Below are 11,229 nucleotides of genomic sequence, written 5' to 3'. Positions count from 1 at the left end.
GTTACAAAAATAGTGGAACAAACAAAATAGTAGAGCAGCAAAATAGAACATAATGAAGTAAAACATTACTGTAAGGCCCGTCAGCATCTGAGCCCATCGGCGCTTCCAAGATCTGCACTACCTCTTCCCTCTGTGAGGACGGGGCCCCTGCCCTGCGCTACCTCTTGATGCCAGGGCCCGGTGTCCCGTGATGCTGGCGAGAAGTGTTCACACTTGTGCATTTACAGGACAGGAAGGCGGCAGATTTGTGCGACTCATCTTCAGCACCTTCACTCCTTAGTTTGTGTCTGTCTAGTTGATTTCATAAGGAAGTCAGCTTACGTGTTCCTGTTTGAACCACTTTGCCTCTGGACACGTAATTATGTCTGGGAAGAAGGACACTTGTGTGCTGGTTTACCTTAGGATCAGTTTGGGGACCACGTCTGCCTTTACATGCATGTGATTAACCTGAATGTCAAATAGAGATCAGCTTAGGTGGGAAAAAAATAGTAAGTGGGAAAAAGTCCTTTTATGTTGGAATGCTTAAGTATTGATAAGTATTCTTTTATCAGTGCTTAGTTTATAGGCAAATATAGGTAATTTCTGTGCACTTGGAGATAACTGATCTAAAATTCATATGAATATATGTCAGAAAAGATTGTTTTCAAATAAACTGGGGAAATTACAAAACTACAGCTAAGTACAAGTGTGGTGTCTGCCTGCTTTTTTACTGACAGGTGGAGAAGAATCAGAAAGCATTGCCTCCACTGCCCCTTTTGGATGGTGTGTGATGTGTGCCTGTCTGCTCAGTGCCGGGCAGTACCCCGAGGAGCCTAAGTGCCTAAGTAAGCACTTTGCTTCCACTTGGGTGATCGGTTCATGGAAGAAGCTGGCAGCCCTGCAGCCACAGTGGCCTTGCCTCTGCCCCCGTCTTCAGTGGAGTGTGGGTTCTCCTCCTTGGGGCCAGCACCCCAAAGCGGACCCCTGTGGACGGCTAGATGAGGGACAGCTTTTCTCCACTCCCGGTCTTCACCCCAGGTCATCGTCGATGACCCGAAATCCTGGGAGGACTCTGAGGCCCAGATCAGTGCGAGTGACGGTCGCTCAGAAGCAGGGAGAGTTCAGAGGAACGGCCTCTAGTATCACAGGCGTCCCAGACGGGGGACCTTCAGTCCTGAACTCACTCGGGCCTGAGGGATGAGCAAGGCAGCTTTCCCACCAGGCCACCGCGGGCGGCAGACTCAGGGACACTGGGGAGGCCACGGCAAGAAGACTGGCCAGGCGTGTGTGTGGCGGCCTGCGGGATTGCTCCAGGAGGGCTTATCCTGAAACGTGGGAGGTTGGGTGGATTGAGAATTTGATAATGGTAGCTCTAAAAAGTAAAGAATTGAGGGAAAAAGTCTACCTGCAACTAGCAAACAGGAAAGTAAAGCACTTCAAAAATTACACCCTAGTGCCCTAATCGTTCCGTAATTGCTTAATACTCTCAAAGTAAGGAAATTTCTTACTCTTTTCTGTTCCTTTATGTTGATCAATAAATCTCTATAGTTTGTTTTCTTTAATATTTACATATATGTCTTAAATACAGATCCTCAGACAAATCCTAGGATTCCTAAGTTGACTTTGTCTTTAGGCTGTATCCACACTAGGGGTCATATGAACAGAAAACCTCACTGCTGAATTCACTTGTCTTAAAAAATTAGATCCAGTCAGATTTGTTCAAAATATATCTACCTGTAAAAATCTGGAGCTTCTTGGAAGTCTTAAGGTCCCTCTTAGTTTAGCGTTTCCATTACAAAGTCATACAGGAAATACAGAGTTTAGTGTTTCCATACAAAGTCATACAGGAAATACGGATGCAACCTTATTTGAAATATTCGCTACCAAATCACGTACGTTAAGAAATATGTCGCCAATATATAGTGCCACTCTCTTTAAAAAATGCTGATGTCCTTTACAAGAATTCATAGCTTTCTCGTTTTATTTATTTATGCCTTTTATATTCTGTGATATCCTGCCAGTATTTCAGTCTTTTCAAAAGATCTGTAAATCATGAATTCCCAACGATGAACTTGTTCAGAAGTAAAGAGTCGCTTTGAAGACTTCATTATAACAAACACTTCATTTATTACTTGCATTTTATTTACAGTATTTACATATTGCACAGTATCTGGATACTATTTTACATTTATTATACAAAGGACAAATGAATTTAGCCTGAGCATGTACACAGATTTACACTCCAATGTCTCCACAACTGAAGTTCTTTTCTCTCTCTCTCTCTTTTTTTTTTTTTTTTAATTTTTCATGCAATTCCAAATGATACTCCGGGAATTTAATTGTAAAAGTAATAAAATATTAAATAATACCATATGCTATATGAAAATATAGTTTTAGATTCTGCTGATTCTGCTTATGCTTCTAAAGAAATATTTGTGATGTCACCTAATCAGGAAAATGAGATATCTCTCTGCCATTTCACAGCATGACACATCAAATGTGGAGCATTCTCCGGTTTTCTAAAATGACCAGTGGCAAGCGTTACTGTCGGGCACACCCATTTACTGACTCTGTGTCCACAGACGGTGTCAGCACACAAAACTCAAGGTAAAGGAATTATGGAAGAGTCTGTCTGCAAAAATAAAGCTCTGTTCACGGGGTGTGTCCAGAAGGCAGTGGGTTCTGTCCTTTGGTCTCCAAGGCACTTCTCGTGGTTCCTGGGCCGTTGCTCCTGCACGGTGCTCTCTGCTCACTGCGAAACAAACACGTTTGGTTTCAAAGAATGATTCACAGTTGCTTAGTGATTCTGGAAGACCTATACATTAAATTACGTGCAACGTAATGTGTGCCTAGATATGAGGAATTACAGTGTGCATGTTGCCCTGTGTTCCAAAATGTGTGTCTGTTTTATTCTGGAAAGTAACTCAGTCCTCAGTCATCACGGGCCTGCGGTGCTAAAGGGATGAAAATCATCACAGACGAAGAGAATGCTCGTTAGGATCTGAAGGACAGCGCTCAGTGTCGACGCGTCTGCCGTCAAGTCCTCAGTAGTTCCGTCCACGCTGATTTGGGGCAATCCTGGGCTGCTCAGGTGAGGCTGCATTTTGTAGAATGAGCTGGATACTTGTTACTCAAAACTCCGTTTCTCTGAAAGTATTCCAGGGCTCAGACTTCTAACTTACTCGAGCGGCAAGTCCAGGTAATGAAGGGGTGTGTTTGGGAGGCTGTCTTGCTGTGTGGGAGGATGGCTGGGAAGCTACAGCTTCTCTTTGGCTCAGAGGAGATCAGGTCATGAGTTTCAGCAAGAAGGAGCGAAGAGCTCGGGCTCTGGCTCTGCTCTGAGACCACAAGCGTGGAGGGTCCCTGTGCTCGGACCCCTCTAAAGACTTACTTCTTTCACACTTAGCCTTTAAGAAGTTGAGGTTATGGTCTGGAGTAGGAAGAGGAATCTTACTCTGCAGCTTTGTCCTGACATCTTCACGTGTTAGGGCAGCAGAAGAAAGGTATGTGGACACAGCTTATGCCACTTAAGGAAAACCTACTGCTAACGCACGATGTGTGCTCTGCCCTCTGGGATGTCAGGGTACACAGAAACCCTTGACTGCATCGTCACCAACCAGTGAAGAGTTTGCTACTGCGGTTTAGAACTTCTGGACTTGGAAGAAGTTAATCTTTTAAAATGTTATAAAATTATTTTAGCAGAAGTATCTGTATTTTAAACTACCCATTTCTTGGCCAAAGTGAACACGGTTACTGACAGTGGTGACCAGTGTGATGTGGGTCTCCGTGTTGTGTTGGGAAAGCCCTGGTGTGCCCGTCCTGAGACGGTGCAGAGGTAGGCCCATGCTCGGGAGCAGTTCCACGCAAGCGTAGGCTCCTGGGTACCATTACTCTCGACTTTTCGCTCCGGGGAGCTGTCTCGGCAGGAGAGCAGTCTTTGGGGACCCGCTGTGGGGAAGCACGGGGTTAGCGCGCAGGCACAGAGACCAGAAGCCTGTGGCCTGAGTGGTTCTTCCAGTGGATGTGGACGCTGGGCATCTGGTCTCCCCACTTGTAAGTAGATGGCAGTTGTTTTCCAAGGATGTGCCTGGTTCATCTTTGGAAATAGTGATGCTTTAACTATAAAGAAATGCTTAATAAAGACGAGATTCTCATCTCCCCGGGCAGGTACTTTGGGAGACTTGCAAGAATCCATTCCTTGCTTTAAAAATAAGAAGTTTTCTGTTGGCCACGTGGGCAGTGGAAGAGAAACTGGACAGCATTCAGATGAGAAGTGAAGGTGGAGGAATTTCTCAGCTTTGGCATTAAAAACTGTGCTTTCACTTCCCCCACATAGAAAGTGTTATACAAGTTTCAGTGAGCTTGTGGAAAATGTGGGATGATACCCTCCACTAACCACTTGTTTCACTGAACCCCCATTTGCTAGTGGGACTTCCGATGGGAAGAAGCCGCGCTAAGGACGCAGCTCAGGGCAGCACCCACTGCCCGGCTGACCCCGAGCATCTGTGCAGACGCTGTTCAGCGCAGCCTTCACCAGGGAGAGCACCCCTCCTCCACTTACAGGAGGCGAAGGGACAGCCGTCCGACTGCGAGGCGGACCCAGCATCTGGCCGTGCCTAGCGCACAAGACACACAGCTGTGTCCAGTTGTGAAGTTACAGCTTGTGGCTGAAATCGATGGCATTTGTCTCAGGAGAGTAAAACCTTTCAGCCCATCCCTTGACTCTTGCTGACAGTTAGTGTTTATGTGTTACATGTCAGCCCTCAAGAGGCCAAGGTAAAAAGTTTAGCTCATAAACTCAATGTGTATTTATATTTTTACCATCAGAGGCTTTGAAAAAATAACTTTTTGATAGAAACATTTAAAGAGGATACCTATTCTTAGCTATTCTTTATAAGTGTATTGGTATAATGGTAGAATTCAATGCAAACATTTGCCAGATACGTCGCTAAAATTTGCATGGATACGGTTGGTCATATACTTACTTATGAATGTTTGAGTGAAAGCCTAGAAGTGGGTGGGCAGATACACACCATGTCACGCACTGAAGTCAGTAGCCAGTGGGCTGTGTGCAGGTTAATGTGAGCTCGGCCAGCGTGTCCTCCTGCGACAGGTCTCAGTGGCTTCCTGGGGTGCTGTGTGTTTACCGCTGGACAGTATCTAGAGCTATTTTGAGTGTTCTGTCAGCCTTACTCAGAGTAAGGCTACTTTACTTAAGGAATGACTGTCTCTGAACTCCCATGAAGTTTTCATGTCCCACATGCATCCAGTCTTTGGTGTGTGGGCCACAGCGACAGGGCTGTCAGCTTACCTTATCCCTCCATGCACGTCGGACTGACAGCCAGCCGGGTAAGAAGCCGGGCGCATCTCTTATAGTCTACAAGGGAAGTAAATCACAGACCCTCGTCAGCTACCTCAACAACTTAAATGAATAGCATTCATTTTAAACAAGCATAGCAACTGCTAAAGCCATTCATTCCTTTAAATATTCTGAATTCCTTGAAAACAATACATAGACTGTCATCTGCAATCGTGGCTCGAAGTTGTTGACTTAATAATCCATGGTGCCTCGGGGCCTTTAGCATCACGTGACAGAAGTTAAATGGTGTAACTGGGAGGCTGTGGGAAGTGGGGATGCAGAGTCTCCCACGCGGCTGCTCTCTGCCTGTTTTCTTCTCGCAGTAGCTGCTGGGCTCATTAAAACAGCTTTCGTTTTGCTTCCTAGAGTACGGTCTTCCCGTGCCCTGTGTTACTTAACTTTTAGGTCACGTGCAGGCCGAGTCCCCTCTTGAGTTAATCATAACACAAAGCCTTCCGCACAGAAATTCTAAAGACAGTGGGTCAACAGCCAAGTACCAGAGCAAAAGAACCTGGCTGGACGATGGAGGGAAGCGAGAGCTGACTTCTGAGCGCAGACTGGTTTTCCTAGGCGTCTCATATGGTTTCCTGTTTCATTAGTCTCGCAGGTGCTGCCTCACAGGAGACAGCAATCACGCCCATAAAGGGATTCCTCAATATGAAGTTCACTTCTCAAGAGTCACAAAATCCTCCTTAAAGATGGAAGAATTCATACTCTTAGCTGAAATTCTGAGTGAATGAGTAGATTGACAGCAATAAATATGCACAGCATGTTAGGCAAGCACCTAAAAGTCTTCTAAAAGCACACCCGCTAAATATCTAGAGGACATCATAATTTGGGCTCAAAGGAAAACATTATCCGACAGCTGGAAGCAGGGCCATCAGGATTCCTGGCTCTTCTGCTCTTCTTCAGATGCGCCATGTTTTTTAGGATGTGGTTTTCCTAAAGAGACCACATGTGGAAGCAGCGGACTGTAGGAGCTCAAAGGAGATACTGGCGTTTGCCACACACCCTGAGATCCTGAGGGCGACCGCGACCCCGCTGGGCCACATGTTCTCCACCCTGATGTCCACCTGGGGTCCCCTTGAGGCGCAGACTTTGCTCAGCAGGTGCGGTGGACTCAGAAGTCCTGCTCTTCCCAGGAGCTCACCCCAGGACCACACCTTGAGTGAGAAGGTCTGTGGCTCCTTCTGTCTAACCGGCCAGGATTCCGGGAACTGGCGTATGCAGCCTTGAGCAGCACAGAAGGGGCCAGGTTGTCTCTGCAGCTCTTTATGGGCCGAGAGAGGTGGGACCCAACGAGCAGCCACTTGTTCAGGGCACAGGTCTGCTTCCAGGCCCAGGGGCATTTCCGACCGCTCCTGGTCCCACCGCCTCACCTTATGGGTGACTAGGAGCTTGGTGGCGGCCCACTCAGCAAAGGAGGCGGCAGTGTGGGTAGCACCTGTGGCGTCTGCGATGGGGCACACGCAGCCTAAGTGCCTTGTCTGTCTCCTTGCCCGTGAACGAAAGGAGTCAAGCAATGACCCTAAGGGTCACTTTCAAATTTAGAATCTATGATCCTATTATTGTAAAACAAGATTTAATATAAAAATATATACACATTGAAACAAAATGAGAAGGTTCTCTGACCCCTAGAAGCAGGTTAGTAATTCTCAAACAGAAGGTGATTCCATTTCAGAGGAAGGAAAGAGGGAGGTGAGGTGTCCCAGGTCCACGTGGCCTCGATGAGAGGGTGAGACTGGAGCATGGAGCTGCTGGGACACGGGTGCCGCCCGTTGACTTGTGCCACTGTCCCTGTGACAGCTTCGACCGGGACCACCTCAGCTCCCTCCTGAAGGCGCTGCCCGTCTTCCTGCCATGTCTGGGGACGTGCGAGACGAGGAGCCCCATGACGTGATGCTGCGGCCTGCACAGAGCGGCTTCCCCTTCATGGAAAGGAGCTTGTTGTTTTGAGCAGGACGGGCAGGTCTGGTCCGCTGCCCCTTGGGACAGTCCTGAAAGCAGCTCCTAAGATACCGGGCTCATTTGTACAACTGCCCTCCTGTGAGCCTTCAATGGAAGGAAAGTTGTGGTCCCTACACACAAAAAAATTGGTGTAGGGCTCTAGCAGATGTCACTCTAGCGAATAAGTTACTTGTCATCATTGTATGTTTTGTGAGGAGCACAGGGAACCACTTTTGGGGGAATGAAGTACACTTGGTTGTGGACAAACCGGGAAGTTACAGCAGAGAGCCAGACAGAAGAGGGCACCTGCATTGCTGAATTAGTCATGAAGCCAAGCAGAAGAGCAGGATTTTGAAATAGCAGCAAAATTCCTGGGTGATGGGGTTATAACTACTGGTGGAAACACAAAGTCTCTGGCCAGGGCGGTGGGGACGGCCCAGGGCCAACCATAGTTACCTTACACCCTGCAGTAGTCATTTCAGCAACTCATTTGAAACATTTGTTCCACTGTCAGAGTTGAGTGGATACAAGGACAGGCATCAGACCAGAATTCGAGAACGTGCACGGAAGAGTCCAGCCCCTTCCAAGAGCCGATTCATTCCAGTGACTGTAAACCATGTTCCGTTCGGCACTAGCTGCTGCTGCCTGTACTTATCTTCTTAAGTGGTCTACTCACCCCAGCCCCTGACTGCATAGTCAACAGGGAGTAAATATTAGCAAACCCGGCTTACAGAAGGCAGGGGCCTGTTCACCTAGGTGGAGGGGCCTGAAGTCGCGTCTACCCTGTACTGGCATTTCTAAAGCGAGTTGGATGCGATCACTTACAGGCGGGGATGGTGCAGTCTCGGGTGTTGTGGTAAAGTCTGTGGAAGTGTTTGCTGCACTTTGGGCTGAAATAAAGAGGACCTGGAACGTGGAAGAAGAAACAGATTGTGAGGGCTGCGGGATGCCAGGAGCTGGGGAGCAGCGAAGTAATGCGTGGAAAGCTTACCTGTAAGATGTTTCAGAAACTTGTCTTTCATCCTTAGATCTCGAGGAACAATTTCTGTTTGAGGGAAAGTAAATTAATTATTAAATTGCCTGAAAGAAGCATGTTTTCATGTGATCCGAAGTGAATGTTTAAAGTTACTGGAAATTCTGCCCTGAACACAGCAGCCCCGTGATTGCAGTACGTGACAATGTGAAGACGCGTGATAGGGCACATTTTCCTCAAATCGTGTTAACTGCTCTCCAAGCTCCGGTATTAATGCCCAGTCTCCACCACTAGGATAGAGGCAGGGACTGTAAAGTTATAGGAAGGGAAAGGGGTGTGTGTGTGTGTGTGTGTGACAGTTGTCTTCCAGTGAATAAACCACTCGTAGACACTTTCATCTTGAAGAGCTTGGGAATCATATTCCACAACCTCTCAAAGTTTAGGAAGAAAACCTGATCTCATACTTCAAACAAAAAATTTGCTATAGGTATATATTCTTGTAGGTATATATTTAGAAAAAGGGTTAGTTGCTGTCAAAACCACTTGTTATGAAGGCTGGTGTGAATGCATGGAAACAGACATTAACCTGGTTGGATGAGATAAAGGTACAGTTCCCAGGGAAAGACAGTACCGGCACAGCGCCTAGTTAGTGTTGGTAACTAACCTGACTGACATTCTTTCTGATTTCAGCCTTGTTTTTGCTTTTTTTTTTTTTTTTACAGTCATCTGGATTCATTTTCACTCACCTGTTCTGCACTAGTAATGCCATGGCACGTGGTCACACTACCACCAATTCTCCTCATCTGAAGAGGGAACATTTCCATAAGAATCTTACTTGCAAGGTTCAGACATCTCCTAAATGTCAGTCTTCATTTACAACTAACTTTAGTCAGTCTATATAAAATTGACCTTATCATATTTGACCTAATTGTGTCATGAAAGCATTAAAAGCTTGCATACTTTCCTTGGTAATTTCCCAAGGGGCAGCCGCTCTGGGAAGGCTCTGCCATGGGGAGGGGGGGCGGGGAATGGGAATTTGTGTCTCAGTTGAAACTGCTTTGCTGAAAATATTTCCATTTCCAAAATAACAGATGACAGTTCTATGCTGAAATTACTGACCTAGGTGACAACTCACACGTCTTAGAAGTGGATGAGGGATAGTTATGCTATCTGCCAGGCATCATTCATGGAATTCCTATTTCCTTCTCTAAAAACAATATTTCCCAGTTTTTTTAACAGTCAAAATGTATTTATATTTTAAAAATACGTATGTGTTCTCAAAGACAATTCTATTTGCAAGCAAGTACTAGCTCTTCCAGCGTCTCCCGAGACAGGACAGGCGGACACGCCGCCAACACCCCACACACCCGAGAGGCCCTGGGAAGCGGCCCGCTCCGTCTGCACAGCCACGCGGGCCGGGACACTCACCCACTCTCTGCTCCTCCGGGTAAGCCCCGTAGTCCGAGACCGCCCTGCGGCCCAGGCTGTAGTCCTGCCGGCCCGAGAGCTGCAGCCTCTTGGACTCTCCCGAGTGGTACTTCCTGAGCTCCTGGACGATCTCCACGATGAGCTGCAGCAGCGTCTGCCTGTCTGCCGCCTCCCGCGTCTCCGCGAGCCCCCGGCCGGGCCCCGCCGCCCCCAGCACGAGCAGCAGCCCCAGGAGGAGGGGGCGCCCCGGTCCGCGCATCCTGCGCTCGGCCAGGCGGGACGGATCCGACGCGCGCCCGGAGCTCGGCTCGCTGCAGGGACAGGGGTGCGGGGAGACCCGGACAGCCAGTCGGCGGGGCGAGCGGGGAGGGCGGCAGAGGCCACTCCCCTCGGTCCGCGCGCTCCGGCCCTGCGGACCCAGAGGCCGCCCGCCCACCCAGTGGAGGGACGCCCCGCGCCGCCCCGGGCCTGGAGGGCGGGCAGGGGCCCGGCGGCGGGAGGCCGGGCCGCGGTCTCCACGAGGACGCGCCCTCCCCGAGGTGCCACGCGCTGATGCTGAGAGCAGCCTTGGGTGCGCCCGCCCTCCGCGCGCGGGCGACAGGGGCCCTGGCCGCCCTGCGCCCGCGTCCCGCCCCCGCCGCCGGCCTCCGAACTTTCCGGGAAATGGCGCATCGGCCGGCGCCCCGCGGCTCAGCGCGGCGCCACAACTTTCCGTCCCCTTTAGACGCCGAGCGGGACGGCGGCGGCCGCTCGGAGGGTCGGGCCCACACCCATCTCCCTCGGGGAGCGGCCGCGCTCAAGTTTCCAGCAGCGCCTTTGTGTGGCGGTCGCCCCCTCCTCCCGCTGTCCCCGATCCCCCCCGAGGAGCTCCCGCGCCGGGACCCTCGCCCCGGCCGCCCGCTGGGCCAGGCTCTGGAAAACCCTTGGCCGCCGGGGACGGGGCCCGGCCCACACCTGCCCGGCGCCGCCCGCGGGGCCACCTGCGCGCAGGAGCCCGGCCGGGTTACCTGTCCCCGCGCCCCGCAGCCGCGGGCGTCCTCTGGCGTCTGTCCCGGCGTCCGTCCGCGCGCCCCGCTCGCTACTCCATGCCCGGCGGCGCCCGGGCCGGCGGAGCGCACTGGACGCGCGGGGAAGCGGACGCCGTGCCTCGGCAGCTCCGAGCTGGGAGCCCGCGGTTGCCTGGAGTGCGCGCCGGCAGAGTCCGGCCTCGGACCTCGGGGCGCCTCTTATCCCCGCGGCCGCCGACGTCAGGCGGGTCCCCGAGGGCCCGGCGCGGGGCTTTAATTAGAAGCCGCTGAAGTGTTCGTATCCCCGCGCGGATCTTCGTCAGACACCCCCCCGCCCCCCCGCCAACAACTCCTCCCATGTCGCCCTATCCCGTCTGTCTCCCCCTCTCCCCACCCCCTCCATCGCCCCCTCCGCGTCTCCCCCGTCTCCTCCTCCATCTCCCCCATTTCCCCCCTCTCCCCCTCTCCCCATCCCCCTCCAGCTCCCCTCCTCCCGCCTCCTCGCCTCTCCCATCCCCCCTCCTGCATCCCCGCAT

General features: G+C 50.8%; 1 protein-coding gene across 3 annotated transcripts; it reads right to left on the bottom strand.

Annotated features, from left to right (window-relative positions):
• Positions 1-831: 831 nt before the first annotated feature.
• ALKAL2 (ALK and LTK ligand 2) lies at positions 832-11,019 on the bottom strand. 3 transcript variants are annotated; one of them, XM_082426347.1, is made up of 6 exons: positions 10,694-11,018; positions 9,687-9,997; positions 8,277-8,330; positions 8,111-8,191; positions 5,291-5,356; positions 832-2,731 (listed from the first exon to the last, which is right to left on the bottom strand). In XM_082426347.1, the coding sequence occupies exons 2-5, from the start codon at positions 9,943-9,945 to the stop codon at positions 5,292-5,294; spliced, it is 459 nt and encodes a 152-aa protein (XP_082282473.1). In that variant the 5' UTR covers positions 9,946-9,997; positions 10,694-11,018; the 3' UTR covers positions 832-2,731; position 5,291. The 3 variants fall into 3 exon arrangements, with proteins under 3 accessions (XP_082282473.1, XP_082282474.1, XP_082282475.1); XM_082426349.1 differs by lacking the exon at positions 832-2,731 and adding an exon at positions 2,738-4,098 and having other exon boundaries at positions 10,694-11,019; XM_082426348.1 differs by lacking the exon at positions 10,694-11,018 and having other exon boundaries at positions 9,687-10,047.
• Positions 11,020-11,229: the final 210 nt, after the last annotated feature.

Source organism: Balaenoptera physalus (genome assembly GCF_965194825.1).
Source record: "Balaenoptera physalus genome assembly, chromosome: 15".
Taxonomy (NCBI): Eukaryota; Metazoa; Chordata; class Mammalia; order Artiodactyla; family Balaenopteridae; genus Balaenoptera; species Balaenoptera physalus.
This window is presented reverse-complemented; position numbering and strand designations above follow the sequence as displayed.

Excerpts from the sequence above, each read along its gene's own strand:
- ALKAL2 (XM_082426349.1), bottom strand. The coding sequence starts at position 9,945 with ATGCGCGGACCGGGGCGCCCCCTCCTCCTGGGGCTGCTGCTCGTGCTG. Across the intron at positions 8,331-9,686 it reads CCCGGAGGAGCAGAGAGTGG|AAATTGTTCCTCGAGATCTA; the intron begins GTGAGTGTCCCG and ends TCCCTCAAACAG. Across the intron at positions 5,357-8,110 it reads AGACTGCACCATCCCCGCCT|ACTATAAGAGATGCGCCCGG; the intron begins GTAAGTGATCGC and ends CTTCCCTTGTAG.